The sequence below is a fragment of the Meles meles genome, chromosome 14 (genome assembly GCF_922984935.1).
Source record: "Meles meles chromosome 14, mMelMel3.1 paternal haplotype, whole genome shotgun sequence".
Lineage (NCBI taxonomy): Eukaryota > Metazoa > Chordata > Mammalia > Carnivora > Mustelidae > Meles > Meles meles.
Window position 1 is genome coordinate 85,653,446 of NC_060079.1, and position 21,343 is coordinate 85,674,788.

A 21,343-nucleotide genomic window follows, 5' to 3' on the forward strand; every position below is an offset into this window, starting at 1 on the left:
CCGCGCGGCCGGGGAGGCGGGCCGGGGCGGGGCGCGCGCTGCTTCCCGGCCGCCGCCATGGCCGACGAGCCCCCCAGGAAGGGCGCCCTGTCGGCGCTCGTCGGACACACCAACGGCCTCACGAAGCCCGCGTCCCTCGCCGCGGCCGCCGTGTCGTCCAAGCCCGGCGGCGGCGGCTCCAAGAAGCTCGTCATCAAGAATTTCCGAGGTGGGTGCGGGGCGGGCGGCCGGGCGCGGGGCCGGAAGTGCCGGGCGGGGGCGCGGGGCGGGGGGCGCGCGGCGGGGGGCGCGGGGCGGGGGGCGCGGGGCGGGGGCGCGCGGCGGGGGGCGCGGGGCGGGGGCGCGCGGCGGGGGCGCGGGGCGGGGGCGCGGGGCGGGGGCGCGGGCTGACCCGGCTGCGTTCGCAGACAGACCCCGGCTGCCGGACAACTACACGCGGGACACGTGGCAGCAGCTGCACGAGGCCGTGAGGGCCATCCAGAGCCGCACGTCCGTCCGCTGCAACCTGGAGGAGCTGTACCAGGTGAGGCCCGCCGCCCGGGGGACGCGGCCCGCCCTGAGCCGTCCTTGGTGCGGTCCCCGCGGCGAGTCCGTGCCTCCCGGGGAGCCGCCGCGGGCCTGCGCCCCGTCCGCGCTTCCGCGTCCCGGTGCTGGCGGGTTTACCTTGCGCTCCCGCCCCCCGGAGGGCGTCTGGAGGGACCGCCCCGCGGGAGGACGTGCCGGTCCGCCGCCAGCGCCGCTTGTGTGGGTGTCACCATCAGCCCGGCTGCGACACGCGGGCAGGTTCTGTGGCTCTTCACCAAGGTCCGCTTCTTGTAGGTGGTCCGAGGGGGGCCCTTGCTGGGTCGCGGGTCAGCCCCCGGCCTGCCTGGCGTCGCGTCCGCCGCCTGCGTTAGGCCTGCTTCAGCCTGCGTTTGTGTGATGCCACGGTCTCTACGGGGACGCGGGTCCACCTCTGTTTGCCTGAAAGCGTGTTATGAGAAGTACGGAGACTCCTCCCAGCACCCTCGGATGACCGCCGGTGACAGCGGTGAAGTTTGTGCCAGTCCGGCTTGCCTTTCCGGCGACTTTGCAGGGCGTAGCTCACGGACGGTGTGCGCTTCGACAGGGCCTGTGTGCAGGAAATAACCACCGCCGCGGTGACTTACAGCGCTTGGAGAGGTCTGTTCCTTCCCCTGCCCCAGCCCTGGAGGTCACAGAGGTCCTTCCTGGTGGTGTGTTGCACCCGTCCCAGAGTCCCCTCAGTGGGACCCGTGTCCTGCAGTTGCTCTGATCAGGGTGCTGCTGCGGAGAGTCTCGCCCGCTGAGTGGCGGTGATTTGTCGGTGCGTTGCTGGGGAGAGCGGGGGCCACCTTTCCCCCAGGAAACAGACGTTGGGCTCTCCAGTTGGGGGTCACGGATACAACTGTTACGAAGTCTCACGTGCACACGTGTTTGCTGCTCCGGGGTAAAGACAGAAGTAGAGTCTCGGAGTTGTAAGCAGGGTGTGTATCTTTCTCGGACGTCGTCTGTTTGCAGAACGGCCGTACCGTTTAGTATCTGTTCCAGGGACGTGCAAAGCACCGTTTTTCTGTCTTCCTGCTCACACTTGTTTTTTTCAGGTTTTTAAAAAACTTTAGCCACTTGAGTTCATATTTAGTGGTCGTCTGTATTTTCGTGTGAGTTTTAGAATCTGTTTGCCTATTTCCGCAAAAATGTCTGCGTGGATCTTGCTGAGGGTTGTGTCAGATTCTCGATGAGTGTGAGGAGCGCTGCTGTCTCGGTGGTACCACGCCTGCCAGCTGATCACAGGGTACGGGGCTGCTGAGTCTTCCTTGATTTCTAGTTGTTTTTAGTTCCAGCGTATAAGTCTCGTACCCGTAAGCGTGTGCTGTTTTGGTGGTGGTTCCAGGTGGTGGTGGTGTTAAGAGTTTCTGGTTCGTGCTAGTGTGTAGAAGTAGGACTGTTTACGTGTCGCTCTAGCATGGTGCTCTCTGGCGGACACAAGTTCTGGTGGCTTGCAGACTCCGTCAGATTTTCTCTCTCTTTTTTTTTTTTTTTTTAAAGACTTCATTTATGTATTTGACAGAGAGAAATCACAAGCAGGCAGAGAAGCAGGCAGAGAGAGAGGAGGAAGCAGGCTCCCTGCTGAGCAGAGAGCCCGATGCGGGGCTGGATCCCAGGACCCTGAGATCATGACCTGAGCTGAAGGCAGAGGCTTAACCCACTGAGCCACCCAGGCGCCCCTGTCAGATTTTCTACGTAGACAGTCATGTCACCTGTGAGCAAAGACGGTTTCACTTCTTCCTTTCTAATCTTCATGCCTCGTGTTTCCTTCTCTACGTCTGCGCACTGTTCAGAGCCTCCAGAGCAACGGTGCGTAGAAGTGGTAGAAGCCGACGGCCTTGCGGGGCTCCTGTGGGAAGAAACTTCAGTCTTTCATCATGGAGTGTGATGCGAGGTGTGATGTTTTCGAAAATACCCGTTGTCAGGTTGAGGGAGCTCCTTACTTTTCCCAGTTTGCTGAGAACTTACCAGAACCACCTGTTGGGTTTTGCTGAATTCTTCTGTGCCTGTTGAGGTGATTGTATGACTTGTTTTCTCAGCTTATAAAGCCAGACGATAAGACTGTCCTGCAGACCTCAGATAAATCTGACTTGGTAGTGAGGTCTTATTTTTTTATGTGCTGTTGGATTCGTTTTACTAACGCTACATTCGTTTTTGCATTTGTGATCACGGAAGGTGGTGGTGTGTTGTTTTCTCGTACTGCATTTGCATTTGGTTTCAGAGTGCCAAGTAGTCCCTCCTTCTGATTTTCTGTAAGAGTGTGTATAGAGTTGGTATTGTCTTTTCCTGTTTGAGAGAACTCCCAGTGGATCGCTAACATTGGCTCTCTTAGCGGGGAGCTCGTAGACGACGCATTTCTTCAGTGGCGGTAGAGCTGTCGGGTTGCTCCTGTCTTCAGGGTCCCTGATCTTCTGAGCACGTCGTCTGCCAGGACTGCCGTCTGGTGGGATTTTTGTCTCGGGCGTCGGTGTTCTCTCCAGATGCTCAGTCGGAATCTTTTCTCTGCCTTCCCTGTCCCTGGGTAACTTCCGAGCTTAGGGAATGGCCTTAGAAAAGTGGTTTCAGTGTTGGTTCCAGGCCCCTTTTGAGTTCTTTTTCTCCCCAGTAAGGGTTATGTTTTCTTCTTTGCACATCAGTTAATCTTTGATTGTCAGACATGTGATGGATATTTTTGTATTTCTATAAATATTCGGAGCTTCCCTGCAGACCTGTTAAATTATTTGGGAATAGTTTAATCTTTTCGAGTCCTGCTTCTAAGATTTGCTAGGCAGGATGAGAGCAGTATTTTGTCCAAGGCTAGTTGCCCCACAACTGGGGCAAACCCTTCCTGAATGAGTATTCAGTGCCTAGTATCGTGTGGTTTTCCACTCTGGCTTGTAGGAAGGTGCTATTCCAGGGCCTCTCTGGGCACCAGACACTGTTGTCTCTGAATCTGACAGTTTCCTCACACATAGGTCCTGGTCATCGTTCTGCTGAATCCTCAAGGGGGGTCTCTTGAGGTCTCCTCACTCACCTGCAAGCTCCTCTCTGGCCGCATCTCTTCCCTCCGGGCCCTTGTCTTGGAGACTCAGAATTCAGCTCCTGGTACCCGCTCTGCAGCCTGGAAGCGGGGATATAAGAAGTTGGAGTGCTGGGGCTTCTTTCCCATCTCCCAGAGATCACCGTCTGTCATAGGCCAGCGTGCGGTGCTCTGAAAACGGATGCTGCTTTCTTTCTTGTTTGTGGGGGGAGGGGGGTGCTGCTGGAGAGGGGCAAAGGGAGGGAGAGGGAGAGAATCTTAAGCAAAGCAGACCCCATACCCAGTGCAGAGCTCAACACTGGGCTCGATCTCACAACCCGAAGTCATGACCTGAGCCCAAATCAAGAGTTGGGACACTTAACTGATGGAGCCACCCAGGTGCTCCTTTTGTATATTTTGTGTGGTTTTTGGTAAATTCAGGGAGAAGGGCTAGTCTAGTCCAGAAGCAGGAGTCCTGTCAAACATCTAAACCCTCATAGGTCTTTAGATTCAGAAGATCGCGTGCAGCGCAGGTAGAGCGATCGTTCCTCTTTCCCCGGAGGCTTGACTGTCTGCTGTCTCTTGCCTGTCATTTTCCTCAGTAGAGTGACTTCGCAGTAGCTCCTGCCCAGCAGGATGTTCCGTGGTGGTCTCCATGGATACTCGGGAAACGCCCTGAGCGTCCATGTGCTGTCTTAGGACCCTGAGGGCAGAGGGGCTTACCTGCCAAATGGGATCACACGTTCCGTTGTGTGGGCACCGCAGGAGGGCCCAGTGGGCGTCCGTTGACTGACTTGGGAAGGGGTGTGGGCACAGGCAAACTCCTGGCCGCTCACAGAGACCTTCCCCGGGCAGTTCAAGACAGGGCTGGGGAGTGAGCTCCTCAGACGGCCGGGAGCCAGCGGGACAGAACTAGGAAGTGCCGTCCTTGTGTCGCTTCCGACTGTGCTGTACCCTGGTCCGTGGTAAAGGAGGCAGCGCACCGGACCCGTTGTTTGGAAACCGAGTCTGTTTTCCGAGGTGGTGTGGCGTGTACTTGGCCGAAGAATCTCGGGTGAAAGTAACAATTCTTACCGAAGTGGGAAAGTTATTTTGTTTTCTGAGGAAGTTCTCAGGATGGTTTGATGTTGATTTGTTTTCTCAAAGTGGGGTCTCTTGTCCTCCCATCAAGGCATCCCTTTTGCAGATCGACCCCAGGGCGTCAGCTGTAGTCCACCCGTCCTTTCTTCGTCCCTCTGCTCAGTGAAGAGGGAGGTGCCAAGAGTGGTGACGGGAAAGTCTTCCCAGCAGTGCATCGATCTTTTCAGTCTGTCCAAAGACCTGGGGTTTGGACCTTCTCATCACCACCCGCGGAAGAAAGTCTGTCCTGTGTGTCTCCTGTCTCTACCTTTTAGTCCTGTTTGTTGCCGTAATGAAACAACGGAAAACTGAAGGCTGCATTTTCAAGAAGGGTTTCAGGGAAGGGCTAATGTGGGTTTCTGGCAGGTTTTTGTTTTTTGTTTTTTTTTTTAAAGATTTTATTTATTTATCTGACAGACAGAGATCACAAGTAGGCAGAGAGGCAGGCGGAGAGAGAGGAGGAAGCAGGTTCCCTGCCGAGCAGAGAGCCCGATGCGGGACTTGATCCCAGGACCCTGGGATCATGACCTGAGCCGAAGGCAGAGGCTTTAACCCACCGAGCCACCCAGGCGCCCTGGTTTCTGGCAGTTTTGATGCCCAGAAACAAAGCCATCACGGGGGACCCGTTCTGAGGAAGGCTCTGCTGTCTCAAGTCAGACTAATGTCTCTGAAATCCCGCTGCCCGGTGGTAATTAAGTGAAGGAAAATGTGGACTTAGGTATTGAATGCATTAGTGGGACGGCTCGGACAGATGGGACAGAGTGAAAAGGCCTGACAGTAGACGCGTGCAAACATTGCTTGACGGCCCAGTTTGAGAAAGTAACAAATTAAGCAACAGTGAACTCAGTACATAAGTTATTCAAAAACAGGAAAATCTGCAAACTTCAATCTATTTGGCTTAATAGAAGGGACTTCATAGGGGTGCCTGGGGGCTCGGTCGCTTAAGTATTTGCTGAGGGTCTGCCTTCAGCTCGGGTCCTGATCTCAGGCTCCTGGGATCGAGCCCTGTGTCAGGCTCCCTGCCCAGTAGAGAGCCTGCTTCTCCCTCTCCCTCTGCTGCTCCCCCTGCTTGTGTGTGTGCGCGCGCGCGCTCTCTCTCTCTCTATCAAATAAATAAATTTTTAAAAGAGATTTTATGTATTTATCTGGCAGAGATCACAAGTAGGCAGAGAGGCAGGCAAAAGAGAGAGAGGGGGAAGCAGGCTCCCCGCTGAGCAGAGAGCCCGATGCGGGACTTGATCCCAGGACCCTGAGATCATGACCTGAGCTGAAGGCAGAGGCTTCACCCCCTGAGCCACCCAGGCGCCCGCAAACAAATAAATCTTTAAAAAAGAAAGGATTTCGTAAGTCAGCAGTCTCAGCACTCAACAGGGCCGGTTGTTTCTGGAGGTAGCTGACGTCTGGGACCGGGAGTCTGCTGGTAAACACAGCCGCACTGACCCTGGTGTTCCCGGAAGCCCTTGTGCTATGGCACGTCCCACTCCTAATACCTCCCCTCACTCGGATCTGAGTTCTGATTGAGTTTTTACATCCTTTACTCATTTCTTATAGGTAGAAATCTGGTGGTGTAGCGAGAGCCCTGTCGGTGCCTTCTTCCCAGGCAGTGAGCTCATCACCTTTCAGCGGGGCTGCCGTTGAGTAGGGCCTGTCTTCCAGACTGGCTACTGCTCACCCTGGGGCGCTTGCTGCCGCCTTCCGCCCTGATCTGCGTGTGCCTGTTTGTCGGAGGAGCGCTGTGCTCTCGCTGTGCGGGGCGCTCTGTGCGCCTTTCCTTGTAGGGGTTGGCCCGGTGTGATCTTCTCCAGGGCTGGGGTAGCTCTCATTTTCCTTTCATCTACGTAATAGCTCCTAGCGCCTGCCTGCTCTCACTTTTGTGATTCCTCACGCTATGGCACCTTTTACTCCATTTTCTCTCTGATCTCAACTTTGGTCCTCAAGGCCTTTACGTGAAACAGATGAGCGGCCAGAACCGCGAGCCCGTGTTGCATGGCTGCGGGCTTTCTCCCCACCCCGCAGCACACCTTAACGCCTTGCTGGGCATTCTGCCACCAAGGGACAAGTGTCGCTTGGGGCTGAGAGCTTGGCCCTGCAAATACACAGGCATTTGATGCTGCCCTGCTCGGCTGTCCTAACATGGACGGCAGCCCGGAGGGATTGGGTGTGGAGGCCTGGAGGACTGAGATTAGAGAGCCGAGCTGTGGGCGGTTCCGACAAGCAGTGTCTGCAGCCGCTAAGCGGGAGCCTTTATCCTCACCTAGGTGCTGCTTGCCCACCTCTAATCGTTGGATTAGCTAAATTCCTCTTCTCTGTTAGGACACTTGAAAATACGAGTGGGGGGCGCCTGGGTGGCTCAGTGGGTTAAGCCTCTGCCTTCGGCTCAGGTCATGATCTCAGGGTCCTGGGATCAAGCCCCACATCGGGTTCTCTACTCAGCAGGGAGCCTGCTTCCCCTCTCTCTCTCTGCCTGCCTCTCTGCCTACTTGTGATCTCTCTCTCTGCCAAATAAATAAATCTTAAAAAAAAAAAAAAATACGAGTGGGGAACGTGAGAGGCACCTTCCCCCGTACAGGTCAGACTCTATAGTACTCTATAGGCCAGAAAAGGCATCCTAAATCCAAAGTACGCCTCGGTTTAGGGAGGGGGCTTCCATGTGACGGTGCTCCTGGAAGGGGCAGAGAAGTCTGCCAGGGCCCTGCGAGTGGGGCCGCCCTCTGTGCTCCCTGTAATGTAAGACTCCAGCAGTGACTCAGCAGAGACTCGAGAAAGGACAGCACCCATGGCTAGCCCGGCTCCTCCGTTTGCCTGTGGTTGAGGAGGCCCACAAGTCCTCAGGTTTAAATACAGAACGAATCTGTGTGCTTCAGGTGAACAGCAAGTCTGTCCGGATAGGACAAGAAACGGTGTTGGAAAACCCACAGTGACAGCCTATCACAGCTGGAGAGAGCTAGCTCTGAGGGCGCTGAGTCCTGCTTCGGGAACTAGAACATTCTTAGTGGTTCCCTTCAGTGACTTGTTCCAGCTTCTCTGGATTCTTACCGAAGAAAATACGTTTTATGTATTACATTCAAAATATTTTGTGATACCTATGTTTGTGGGATCCCTAATGACTAAGTTATTGGAGCAAAAGCCTTCGTCATCAGGTTGTCTTCGGTTTTTTAAGAAGGAAAAGGATAGATCTTTGAATTGTACAGACGGGACTACAAAGTGAAGGAATTGCAGAGTTTAAGAAAAATGGGGGAGGAGCACCTGGGTGTCTCAGTGGCTTGAGCCTCTGCCTTCGGCTCAGGTCATGGTCTCAGGGTCCTGGGATCGAGTCCCGCATTGGGCTCTCTGCTCAGCAGGGCGTCTGCTTCCCCCTCTCTCCCTCTGCCTGCCTCTCTGTCTGCTTGTGATCTCTGTCAGATAAATAAATAAAATCTTTAAAAAAAGAAAAGAAAAGTCGGGGGATTTCAGCACTGAATGCAGATGAGGCTTTATTTCTATAGCAAGACAAATAGCGCCCTTCCGGGTGGTGGTGCCCTGATGACACCCTGCTGAGAAGTTGTACTTTCCATGGTCCCCCCCCCCGCTCCCCCACCCCCTTCGCTCTCTTTTAGTCTGTGGACATGCGTGTGTTCCACACCAGGATTATGGTATTGTTCACCTCAGGCTAACATGTAGCATTTCGTGTAACACTATTAATGTTTTAAATGTTACTACAGTGAATAGCTTTGTAAAAACTTGTTATTCTTATTTTCTCAGGAGTACAGTTCTTGAGTTAAATTTAGATTCCTAAGCGTTTCAAGGCAGTGTAGCCCCAATTTTTTTAAATGACTCAAAACTAGTCAGAAAAAATTACGTTTGCTTTTAGTATCTCCTTTGGATTAAATGAGATGCTGGTATTGTACATAGAATTTGAAGAATTTTACTGGAACTGGTGGGAATATACAAAGTTTTTTTGATGTGGGTAAAAAAATATTTAAGAAAAATGTTTCTGTCTAAAAAACTTGTTTCTTCATTGAGACAAACTTAAGTAAATTACTGGTTTACCTTGAAGAAAGGTAAATAGGAAGCAACACAACCTAGTCTGTGTCATCTGGGCATTCGCGATTGTTCCTTGGAACTGCCCTGCTGCTGCGCCCCCTGTTTGGAAGGTGGGCACCGAGGGTCGGGCCAGTTGCACGTCATACTCACACAGCTTTCCTGCGCCCTTCACCTCAGACGAGTGAGTGGGAGCGCCCGGCTTTCTTTTGGCGTCCCCAGGTGCCAGGTGTGCGTGGCCGGGTTGGGAGGTTGCTGCGTGGTGGGCACTCAGACATGGTGCGGTCACACCAGTGGCCGTCAGGCTGTCGGATGCTGTCACACCCGTGTTCCACGTCCACTGTTGTCACCGTTCCTGCCAGACCCTGACCGGGCCCCGGGCTACAGACAGTCATCACCCTACACTGGTCCCAGCGGTGGCTGTGGGTTGTGGACGTGGGGGCGGGGCGCCTCTGACGGCTGTGATTTTAGCATGTGTACACGCAGGGCTTTTTAAAGACCTAATTTGTTGTTCACGGTGAATAACTCACTTGTTCTTTTGTTTTCAGGCTGTTGAAAATCTCTGCTCTCACAAAGTTTCCCCAGCGCTCTACACGCAGCTGCGCCAGGTCTGTGACGACCACGTCCAGGCACAGGTCCTCCAGTTCAGAGAATATCCTTTTTCTGGCTCACGACTTTCTGTCCGTCACCCAAGTCCTTTGAGACTGAACATTAGTAGGATAAAGAACTAATGAGTATCTTTAATGTTGAAACAACAGCTTTTAAAATTTCCATTTATAGAACAAAACCTGACTTAAGTTTCATGTTGTCTAATATGAAAGACGTTTTTTTAAGTGGAATTTTTACCATTTAAATTACGTATCTGCTTAAAGCAATCGAGTGTCCGTTTATTGGGTCTGGTTGAAGTATTTAGGGTAAGTTCTGGAAAGTGTCTTAATTTTATTCTGCCATCCTTTTATCTGTTTTCTGTGACGTGTCACCAATTCCCACGGACTTGGCAGCGAAACCCAGTGCCCATCCGTACGCTCAGCTGCGTGTGTGGGGCGTCACGGATGGGCGGATCCTCCACTCAGGATCCGTCTGGCTGAAAGCATGGGGCCGGCCGGTCGGGGTCTCGCCTGAAACCCCCTTGCAGGCTTGCCGCGGTGCCGGGGGGGCTCCTCTCCCTCCGTCGCGGGACGGACGCTGCTCAGCCCCTGGAGGCCACCCTGGCTTCTCACCGCAATGCCTCTTCTCAGGCACCAGGGTTCTTTGCTTCGTCAGAACCAGCAGGAGAGGGCCCCTCTCTGGTCTGCTGGACAGGATTGTGTGATGGAACCCTCGTGCTCAAAGCCCTCCCAGGATCCAGAGAGGGAGTTATGGGCTGCGACACGGGGCGGGGGTGTCTTCGAGTTTGGCTGGTGTCCAGACGCGGGGCTCCTCCGGCCCCGTGCACCTCTGCAGCCTGGCCTCAGGTCGCCCTGTGGCCTCTGGGCGCCTCCTGGGGGGGCTTCGCTTTGCTGCACCTGTCCGCGACTGCGCTTTTCTGGGTCTCTCTCTTCGTTTCTGGTAGGTAGCCGGAGCCTGTTCATTTCTGACTCTGTTTTCTAGCTACAGGAATCTTTTCTGTCCTGCGCCCTCGCCTTGAGAAACGGGAGCTCTCAGAGCTTGTGGGAGTCCCTCAGGGTGGCCCCCGTAGTGCTGCGGCCTGCTGACAGGGCCGTGAAGCCCGCGGTGTGGCCTCCAGCAAGGGGTCTCAGCAGACGTGGGTCAGCAGAGTCCATTCTGGTCCTCTTGTCTCGGCGTCTGTAGCTACAGCTCTGCGGTATTTTCTGGCACAGCTCCATCCTTCAGGACCGTGGTGACCACACCGTTGAGCCTATGGAAGACGGCCAGCGTGCACCTCGTCTCAAAGCCGTCTTCTGAGGGCACACGGAGCCGCCCCTCCGGCCTCAGTGCCACCGCTCAGGAGTCCGGAGGCTGGGGACAAGTCCAGGAACCCACGTCAGGATGCTGGCGTCTGAAGGGTAGCTGGAACCCAGGCTTCCTGCGAGCTGCCAGCAGATACCCAAGTTCTCACTCGCAGACGGGCACACGTGCGGGAGAACCGGTGCGCTTACTCCTCATGGAGCCGGTCTCACGGAGACTTAGTCCGGGACTGCTTGGTTACTTGGTGAAATCCTCCTCCTCCCCGCCGACCGTGCCTTGCGAGTTGCGCGGACGCGTTCCTGAGTCACTCGTTCAGCGGGCGCTTCCTCCCTGTCTGGCCCGCCAGCGGACGGGGGAGACGACTGCCACGCCTGCTCTCTGCCCTCCACAGTGTGGTGACCGAGGCAGGGGGCTTGTCACGTGTCCTCGAGGCTGTGACAAACCGTGCTTATAAAAATCACGTGTATCTCAGAGAAGAGGAAACTTAAAATGACGCTCTGCCGTCTTCTGTCTCCGCTAGTGAGAAGCCCCTTGAGTTCGGAGGTGCTGAGTTGCTAGACTCGGGGGCAGGAGCGGCAGTGCAGGGAGTGGCCGGCGGGGGCAGAGCTTCCCGGAGCCGCATGGGAGAGGAGGGGCAGGGTGTGACCGGAAGGACTGGGCCACGAGAAAGGGGTGCGCACAGAGAGCCGGAGCACCGTGGCTCGACTGGCCCTGGGAGGGCTGCTGGTGTTCGGGGCTGCTGCTCGGCTTTGAACCTGTGTGTGTACTGCAGAGGCTTTGGCCCTCGTCTGCACATCTGAGAGCCCTCGCAGGTGTGGGAAACAGTCCAGCAGGACAAGACCGGTGACGAGGGAGGCCAGTGTCCACCGCCCTCCAGCCCTGGCAACAAACAGGAGGACGGAGCTTAAACCCGGGGCCGGGGAGGGATTGGCAGGAGCAGAGGGTAGACGTTTCGGACCCTGCGCGGTGAGGAGCGGGCAGCCGGTCACGCCGAGGAGGTGTCGTGCCTGCGGGGGGAGGGTCGGGGGGGCGACAAGCCAGCGGCACAGCTGCCAGAGACGCCCAGACACGGGGGGCAGGCGTGTGTCAGGGTCAGTGTGTCCGGGTTTCTCCCGTCTCTGGGCTGCTCTCCAACTGAAGGGCTGCGCCTTGCTCGTGCGTGTGATCAGTTCTGCACTTACCCACTCCCCGCTCCCTTCCCCCAAACCAAGGCCATCCCCATGCGCGCCCCTCGGCCGTGTGCCAGCGTAGGCGGCAGACAATGCAACGACGGGGACGTGCCGCGCACCAGGGCTCGGTTCACGAGGGCCACTTCCTAAATGGCAAACCAGACTGTCCTCGGAGTCCGAGCCTGCACTCTGTCGCAGCTCTGGTTAGCCGCAGGAGCACTGGCGGCCTTACGTGGGGTGTTGGGCTGCAGTCACGCACAGGCGCAGCGCGGCCCACGGGGCAGACAGGGGCACGACGAGACGGCGGCTTCACGACTTCCTGTGTCTTCCTGCCCCCAAGACAGCAGGCTTGGGGCTTCTTTACGAAGACCCTCTGTGCTCAGGCTTTCAGGGGCCTTCAGGGGCCTTCGGCGTGCAGGGCCCTTGCTCTGGCACGGCCCCCTCGTCGTCAGGCGGCAGAAAGGTGCAGAGCTGGAGCGTGGCCCCAGGTTCGTGCTGGGGTTCAGAGGCGGGCACGGTGTGCTTTTCCTCTGTGGGCTTTGTGGACTGATGAGGGCGCGAGGGAGGCAAGAAGCAAGTCGCCCAACCTGTGAACTTTGGGAACCGTTAGGCGAGAGTGTCGTTCTCTGCCCTAGGATGGGGAGACTGGGTTTGGGGGAGGACTGTCCGTGACGAGCCACTGGCGTCGTGTGGCGCGGGCGTCGTGTGGCGCGGGGCCGTGGGCCTGGTATGTCTGCTGCCGCGGGCCAGCTCCGAGGCCACGCACTCTGTAGTCGGAGTGGAGCGGCCCGCTTCAGGAGACACGGCACAGACAGAACTGATCACGTTTCTACTCGGCCTGAGCACTCTTCCTGCTTGCTTTCTTCTCTTCGTTTAATCTTTGCAGTCCTGGAGACACGTAGCTTTTTCCGTGGTGTGTCAGCTTGTTGCCACTGGGTATTTGTTTGCTGTCTGGAGGCTGGTAGGCCGCTTAGACCTTCTTTTCTGTCTGGTCCTTCTCCAGTCAGGAGGGGACGGTGTCCGGAGCCCGTGAAGTGCGAGCCCGCGGACCGGCCCTCTGCACGGCTGCTTGCCATGCGGCCCGGTGGTGCTCGCGGGAGGCTCTCGGTTCCGACGCGTGCAGGGCTGGAGCTCCGTGCGCGCCGCGCTCGAGGCCCAGCTGACCACTCTGTGCTGCATTCCGTGGGGAGTGGCCAGAAGTTACTGACCTCCGCCAGCTGTTGAAGGAGAAGCCTCTCGGTGAGCTCAGCACATGGGCCTCTCCCTGCCAAGGAAACCCTGTGCGGGGCGGGGTGCTGCCTGCCTGCACAGGGGCCATCCGGGCGGTTCGGTTGGCTGGTGTGTGTCTGAGCCTGGGCGGCCTCCCTGGTGCCTCGGCTCTCAGCCGGCACAGACGGCCCGTGGAGGTGGCCGGTGTGTGCGCCACACGGAGAAGGGCCCGTGTGCGGCCGCAAGTGCCGGAGCTGCTGCGTCCCCGCTGCGGTGGCACCTGTCTCAAAGGCGTGTGACTCTCTTTGTTCACACTGTGCAAGGTTCTAACACTGCACGGCGTCGTAAGATGCTTCTTGGAGAACCGCGTGTTAGCCGTCGAACCAGCAGTTCTTTGCTAGGACTTTCTAAGGATTTATTAGCAAAGACTCGAGAGAAAAGAAGTAAGGTGCTTGGCCAGGACCACCGTACTTGTGGCCAGCTTGCCTTGCCAGTGTGGCAGGATGCAGGTGTGCCCGTCAATCCCTCGGGGCACCCTTGACCTTCTCTCCCCTCCCCAAAGTCCTGGCTGTGCCCCACCCTCCGCACACCTCCCCAACTGCAGACACTGATGTTTTTCTGATTCGACATGTCACGCTGGCCGTGGGCTTTTTCTCCTTTACGTGCTATGGATTTTACGTCTAATCTCACACCGTCTCTGAGGAAATGGAGCCCCAGGGAAGCTCACTGCTGGTCGAGTGTGCTGGAGCTCGGACCACGGGGACGGAAGCCAGGCGACGCCGGTCTCCCCACGTCCGGGCACTGCAGTGCCGGTCTGCAGAGCCGGAGCGCAGTCCGCACCACGCGGCTGGGGAGACTGAGGAGCTCGCACGCGAAGGGGCTTGGCGAGCCGCGCAGCATCGGGCAGACGCTCGGGACCCCGACGTCACACAAACCTGGGATGGCCGTGCTCCAGGCGTCCGGCCACGGTTTGCTCTAGGAGCCCATAATGCGGTTTCTTTTTCTTGCAGACGCTATTTGACCTTTCTGAGAAAATAGTAATTATCCCGGTTTGGAGCACGCATGGGATTTCCCATCCGTTCTCACTGAGGCTCTAAGTTAAAGTCAGACGTCCGCCACCTCCCTGTGGCCGCCAGTCCCCCAGCGCCGTTAGCCGCCGACCGGCTTCCTGGGCACCGGGGTAGCGCGGCTCACGACCTGCCCTCTGTCTGACCACCCGCACCCACGAGGCCTGGGGCCGGGGCTCAGGCAGCAGGGCTCCTCGAGGGATGCGGGGAAGGCAGGGGAATGCAGCCACGTTGACCAGCAGTGCGGGGTGAGATGCAGGGATGGAGAAAACCCACATCCCCGGTCCTTTGACAACCGAGTGATGGCCGTGTTCGTGTCAGGAATGCGGTGATGGGGCCAGGACCGCAGTAATGAAATTGGCCAGCATTTGGCACGTTTTCCTTAGCAGATCTGCACAGACTCACTAGATAGTGTTTTATTTTTAAAGAAGATTAACACGTGCTGGCAGGATCACTGCAGACAGATGGTAAGTGCTCTGACTGTCCCCGCGAGCCCGGCCTCAGGTGTGCGGTGCCGCCCGGAGCCGGCCTCGCTGCCACTGCGCTGCCTCGTCCCCTGCACACACCCTCTGGAACCTGTTCACCCTCCGGTGTAGCAACAGAAGGGAGTGGGGAGAAAGGGCCCCTTTTCATCCAGCCGTCTTTTTTCTTTTTAATCAAAGCGTGGCCTCGTCCACTTCCCTGCCCAGGGCCGGTGGGGGCCGGACTCTAGGCCGAGAGAGGGAAGTTGTGTTGAGCGTGAAATGCCGCCGTTCGGCTCGATGTAGTTGACCAGCCGAGCAGAGCAAAGCAGGGCGTGAGCTGCTTTTCTAGGTTGGGGCCAGCTGCTCCCATGAGCTTCCGACCAGCCCGACAGCCCGGGAGTCCTGAACGGGTCTCACGTTTTCCTTCTCCCACGCTGTGCGAGGCCGTCAAGCCCGATGAGGTTTTTGCTGTACCTGGAAAGCCAGAGTCTTTGTGCATGGGTTGATTCTAATTTGGTTCTGTGTGTATGAGTTTCTTCGTGTGGCCTGTTTGTGAGTGGACACGGGACCAGTAGCTTTGCTGAGTGGGTGGCATTCTTGTGTTTCCTCAGTGAGGTAAAAGGGACCACGAATGAGCCTCTTCTGGCATAGGTACCTGGTAGATGGTCAGAATAGATGAACGTCTGCTGGGAGGCTCTGGTCACAAGGCTGGCGGTTTCTGTGACAAGCGAATCCCAGGGTGGTTGACGGTCCTGTCCCCTCCATGCTCTGCTTGCAAAGGAAAGTCGGACACGTGGCCAGCAGCCTCGTGTCAAGGTGATAAGGACTGATGGTTTAAGAAGCTTAAAGTGTCTCTTTAGGCCCATGAGATTTACCAAATCAGTCAAGAGATGACCAGATTTCCAAGGTATCCCTTAGGTTAAATAGTTTAAAATCTGTATAATCAGATTTTCTGGATAAAAGAGGTGAAAATTAAACCTCAAAAGAACAATTAAATATGGGGGAAAAAAATCAGTCATGAGGGTCTTGGTGGGGAGCATCACCAGGAAACAGTTCTTGTTAGGTTTGAGACAGCTACCAGAGTCGGGATTCAGAAGACCTAATCTTGGATGTTTAGTAAGTGACGTAAATAAATGCTTTTCTAATTGCCAGATCATGATCAGAAGTATTTTCCTGTTTTTGGACCGCACATACGTCCTTCAGAACTCCATGCTTCCTTCTATCTGGTGAGTGTCCGGGGCGGTCGAGCTGCCTCTGCTGCTGCCTTTCGGTCTGGTCCTTTATGTCCGCCAGAGCCACGAGCACCCGCGTCCAGACCCAGCTGGACCTTAGTCCTGGGGGCAGAGCCGAGCCGGGCTGCCCCAGGGGAGCCCGCGCTGAGCATCGCCGTGGAGGCGGCAGGCCGGCATGGCAGCCCCGTGGGGAGGCCCCTTTCCGTCACCGGGTGTGGCGCGTCAGGGCTGTCCAGGGCCAGCAGCACACCGCTCCCCTCTGCTGGGAACAAGAGGCCGAGGCTCTCCGTGACCATCCAGAAGTTGGTCCAGCCAGTGGTCCAGTGAAGCTCTGAGGAAGGCGGTGGCTGGTGAGGTCATGACGCGGGGTCCTGAAGCCCCCCCCCCGGGCCTCCCCACCCACTGACCGGCCACACGCACAGAGGCCTCCTTTTAGTCTGCCTGTGCGTGGTGCAGCGTCTTTCAGGGATGGTGTGAATTGGGAGTTCCCACCATCACCCATTCCCACACCCTGTGCGGACGCCCTCCGCCGTGCTGCCTGGCCCCCAGGTGCCCGCTGCCGCCTCACAAAGCCCTGACTGGACTGATTGCACACGTTGTCTGTGGGCTCTTCCTGGGCTCTTCTCTGTTCCCTTTCAACCCAAGTTCTCTAAGTAAGGAACAGCTTTTCCAGTCTCCTTACCATCCGTTCCCCTGACCTGAGGCTCCCTAAGGTGTTGCTGACCCCTGCTTGCCAGAGCCCATGGATGCTTTTCGTTTTCGATGACCTGACGTCTCTGCAGCTCCGGACACTCCTTGAAGGCCCCCCTTGTTCGGTGCCACTGTCCCCCTTGCCGCTCTGCCCTCTCTGGCATCTGTTCCTGTACACAAGGCGCTGGACACTCTGGGCCTGCAGCCGGCCGGCCCCGGGCAGAGAGGGCGGCCTTCGTTCAGAAAAACGGCACAGTGCCGGGGCCGCCACGAACAGCATGGCGGCTGCTGTGTGCAAGGTTCAAGGTTCCGTCCTAAGAGGTCCAGCCCTGCCGGCATACCGAGTCTGTGGTACGGCTCTGGACGGATGACCGTTTTCTCCGTTTTACAGATGGGGAAATTGAGGCAGAGAGTGCCCATAATTTGCCGTTCCCAGGTTGTTGGGCTGCCTAGTCTGAACTGTTGGTTCATAAACACAGTTCGTAATGTAATCATATCATTAGAGACAAGAAACTCCACTTACAGCATCAAAGACGCTGGTCTCAGGCCACAGCAGCAGGCGGGAAAGCTACGCCTGGTAGGACCAACTCACGGTGCAGGTGCGTGAGAGACGCCCCGGGCACGGAGGGCGAGCCTCCTCTGGGGCCTGAGCTTCGCAGAGTGAGTGGGAGTGCTGATGTGGCTGAGGCAGGAGTTGGTACTGGAGAAAAGGAAGCCTGCGTGGAAACAGGAGCTGTCTGGGATGAGCGATTTGTGGGGGAGGTGGGGACATGAGGCCCGCAGCACGTCCTGGTCACCAGTGGTGGAGAGCGGCGAGATGGAGATTTTAGAAAGCAGCGGCTCACAATAGGAGAGCAGGTGGATGAGAGCAGACAGCAGACGCTGCGTCCGCCCCTCACGGGCAACCTGCCTGGGGTGGAAGGGCTTCACGGGCAGGAGGACCGGACGTGTGATCCCATTTATAGTGTCAGAAGGACAGGCAGGGACCCAGAGGCAGTGCGAGCCGGGGTGGGACTTGGATTCAGACCTGGGCGCCCGGCTTGGGCCCTCACGGCTAACCCCTGCACCTGCCTGCTGCGTCTGGCACACGCACAGAACTCCCAGGCCTGCGGCTCCTGCAGGGCCCGGGAAAAGCCTCCCCTGGTGCGTGTTGTAGGAGAGGGTCTGCAGATTGGGCTCCCCGGAACCCATGCCCCCTGCACGCTGCTCGCCATACCCGCCTCAGCTGCCTGTTGAGGAGACCCGGCGGGCGCAGGAGCTGAGTTTTGTCTGTCTGCTCGGTGCTGGACACGTCAGGGGCCTGTGGAGATGTTTGAACAGAGCGCAGAACCTGTTATCCCCGGGGTTTCTGTGCATGGTGACCGGCAGCTGGATTTCCTCTGGAGTTCCCCAGGCGACAAGCCGAGGGAGGATGGACTCCTAGAGTTTCACGTTGCATTCCTCGGTGGGAAGGGCCAGATAGAGGAGAGGGCCCAGTGCTGGGAGAGGGGGGAGTTGGATGGCACGCCCTGGAGAAGGACCAGAGATGGAAAAGGGTCAGACGGGCTGGGTGGGTGGAGACCCTTGAAGCCCCCCCGGGAAGAAGGGTGTGAGCCACGGCGTTTGCAAGATTGGTGGACTGTTCGGTGGCAGGCCCGACACGGCCCGGGAAATGGCCTGCATGAGGACGCAGGCACAGCGCACGCTAGACCGGCCCAAAACAGACGCAGCGGAGCTGGGCTCGACACATGGATCTGGGGTTAGATCAGCACTTTCAGGATGAGAGTCACAGTGTAGCTCGTCGCTTTCCCGCGGATTCTAGAAAGTAAAACTAACGTACCGTTTTGTTTTTACTCTTCGTACAGGGACATGGGATTGGAACTCTTTAGAAACCATATCATTAGCGACAAGATGGTTCAGACTAAAAGTATCGATGGAATTCTGCTCTTAATCGAGCGGGAGAGGAACGGCGAGGCGGTGGACCGCAGCTTACTGAGAAGTCTGCTGAGTATGCTGTCTGACCTGCAGGTAATGCCCCACCCCGGCCCGCCTGCTCCCGCGGAGACAGGTGGTCGCAGGAGAGGTCGCAGGGCCAGATACGAAGCTCATTTAGCCCTGCGCCACCGCAGAGGAGAGCCCTTCAGACACACACCCAGCGCCTCAGGGAGAGGGCGAGGGCCTTCGGCACTCACAGAGGAGAGAGCGGCACTCACAGAGGAGAGAGCACGTCAGGTGGTGTGGGCTGCCAGGGTCCCCAAGCCCAGAGCCAGCCCTGCCGCCGGGATGCGGCTCTGGGGGCCACGTGCAGGTCACTGCCTGCTGGGCTCCCTGGATGTCTTGGGTGTGTCAGCACTTCCCAAAGTAGATTTCTTTCCTGTAATTGATCAATAACTTTTGTCATTTCCTAGGTATATAAAGATTCATTTGAACTGAAATTTTTGGAAGAAACTAATTGTTTATATGCTGCAGAAGGCCAGAGATTAATGCAAGAAAGAGAGGTGAGACAAGAAAGTACTTCTGAATCGCTTTCTTTGGCTTTGTAGATGTTCATCTGAGTGTAATTTCTAAAAATATGTCTTTCCACGTAAACATTTTATGAGAATTTTCTGAAAGCCACAATCTAGCTGAAATTCTCAGGAACGAACTTCATTCCTACTACAGGAAAGATTTAATTTCTTTCTTCTAACTTAGAAACTTGTTTATTTCCGTCCCCCACCCCAGGTAAAAAAGGCCAGTAAAGTTGCTTCTGAAATGTGTAAAATGACCTAAAGTGAAGCAAAGAGGATAGTAGTTAAATCCGAAATAGAAAAGACACGTCATACCCAAGTCTTCCCTTTGTGTGAGACACTGAAAAAGTTATCCGGAAAACCACAGGAAAAACATGAAATAGTAATATGAACCCAAAATCTTCGTAACAGTTTCAAAAGTATGAGAGCCGGGACTGAAGGAGGCTCCTCTGGACTGTCCCCAAAGGTCCCTCGTCATTGCATAGCACAGACCGATTGTTGCTTCTTCTTGGTTTGGAGAGGGGGTTTCATGCCCCATACCCAGCCCTGCCCTGCCACTAGGTCCGAATGCCAGAGACCCGTGTCCTGGGGCCTCTCCTGTGCCACTTGGTGAGGGCAGGAATGCCCTCTGCCCCTGACAGCATGAAGTGCGTTGTGAGGTCTGCCGCTGGGCTGTTCAGCGCCCTCGAGCGAACACGCAGTCTTCTGATTAGCTTTTGCTAACCCTGTTCTCTGTGGGCCAGAGATGCGCTTAGCCTGCACCCGCCGACCGGGAGCTGCCCGTAGGGGCCTTGGTGGTGGGAGGGACCCATGGGCTTGGCCCCAAGCTCCACTGTGAGCAGGGCGCAACAGTGACGTGCTGTTCTGTCCCTTGTTCTAGACATCCAATTTACTCTCCAGAACCAAGTCCCAGGAAGGTTTCTTCCGTGCGCCCCCCCCCCACAGCCCTCTTTCCACAGTGCTCCCCCCGCTTGACTGCTTCCACTTCCCCACTCCTCTGTGTTCATATTTGGCTTGAATATATATTTTGCTTTTTTAAAAAAACTTTTGTAAGGACCACAGTGTTTTAGCTCTTTGGGTAATACCAAGAATCTTTGTTGCTTAAGAAGAAAGGAAAAAGAGACTTTGTTACTGACATGCTGAAATGTTGTGTTTGGAAGGTTCCAGAGTATCTTAACCATGTAAGTAAGCGCTTAGAGGAAGAAGGAGACCGAGTGATCACGTATTTAGACCACAGCACACAGTGAGTACTGCTGCTCTCCTCTGTTCCCGCGGCCGGGCCGCAGCGAGCCCCTCCCCGGGCTGCGTGCAGTAGGCTCTGAGGGTCATTCTGTCCTTCACGTGTTCTGCTCATGTTGCTTGTGACTGACCATTGCGCGTTGTGAGTTCCGGCGGGTGCTGCGTCCTGAGGTTTCGCCCAAGCGGAGCACCTCGGGCTGAGGGGCTTGGCACCTTCAAGTTTAGAGGCCGAGATCCGATTAAGTCAGTGGGGTGTCGTTGAACATCGGACAGTTTGGATTGTAAACCTTTGTTAGATTTCTGCAACAGCTGGCATTTTTATTTATGTTACTTAGTTCCATGAGTTTCTCTTTTCATCTAATTTTGTTTGCTCTAAATCTGAAAATTGGGAAGTAGCTGTGGAAAAGTAAAAAGGGAAGAATCGTGAGAATGTTTCTCACTATGCACATAAACTTCATACTTCATTCAAGTGAGGAGAGGACGGAAGTGGGGTAGAAAAGAGACTGAAGGGTATAATGTGCGGGACTTGTGACTCGCCTGGAGCAGGCGGGATGGGAGAAAGGGGCGGAGTCACGGCGCTTTGCAAAGTCGGGAAGTAGAGGGTCAGGAGAGGAAGGGTCTCTTCCAACACTTGAGGGGCCGTGGAGCGCAGTGCCTGTGAGGTCAGTCTTCGGGCACCTGGGTGCTAAGGCAGTGAGTTCCCCAGGACTGAACCTTTGGTCACAAGGAATCTAGTATCTGCCCTTAGCTCGGGACCAGCCACGGCACCTGGGATAGGGCAGGCATCACGGGGACTGGCGGCGTCAAAACTGGGATGGGGTTTCCCGCGCTGCAGAACCACAGTCTAGACCATGTCCTGCCTGGAGGCAGGGATTCTGTGAGCACAGGACGAGTTGCTAAGCACAGTTGTCGGGGAAGTGCATACCGAAACCACAGCGTAGTTCGCTTCACACCCACCAGAATGGCGTTGTGGTTACAAAGGGCAAGCGTACGCAGCCTCGGCGAGACCGTGGGAACGGAAGCCTTGTGCCCCGGCGGCAAGCATGGGAAGCGGGCAGCTGCCGGGGAGGACGGTCTGGTAGGCCCTCCATGGGCTCCACAGAGCTACAGGCCTTTTCGACGTCCTTGTTCTGCTGCAAACATACGTTCCCACGAAACTTGGCTACAGGTAGTCACAGCAGCGCTATTCTTAGTCT

At 56.3% G+C, this 21,343-nt stretch overlaps 1 protein-coding gene across 6 annotated transcripts in view; it reads left to right on the top strand.

The window, feature by feature from the left end:
- Positions 1 to 21,343, top strand: part of CUL4A (cullin 4A) — a 42,801-nt gene that overhangs the window by 327 nt on the left and 21,131 nt on the right. Inside the window, exons 2-9 of one of the 6 annotated variants that reach the window (XM_045978011.1) lie at positions 17 to 208; positions 412 to 523; positions 9,232 to 9,335; positions 14,434 to 14,503; positions 15,653 to 15,726; positions 18,267 to 18,429; positions 18,810 to 18,899; positions 20,069 to 20,151. In XM_045978011.1, coding sequence (XP_045833967.1) covers positions 14,501 to 14,503; positions 15,653 to 15,726; positions 18,267 to 18,429; positions 18,810 to 18,899; positions 20,069 to 20,151 — 413 coding nt within the window. In that variant the 5' untranslated portion in view covers positions 17 to 208; positions 412 to 523; positions 9,232 to 9,335; positions 14,434 to 14,500. Of the gene's footprint in view, positions 1 to 4; positions 209 to 407; positions 524 to 1,145; positions 1,162 to 9,231; positions 9,336 to 14,433; positions 14,504 to 15,652; positions 15,727 to 18,266; positions 18,430 to 18,809; positions 18,900 to 20,068; positions 20,152 to 21,343 lie in introns of those variants that run through there. The other 5 variants (XM_045978009.1, XM_045978007.1, XM_045978008.1 and 2 more) reach the window with 5 other exon arrangements.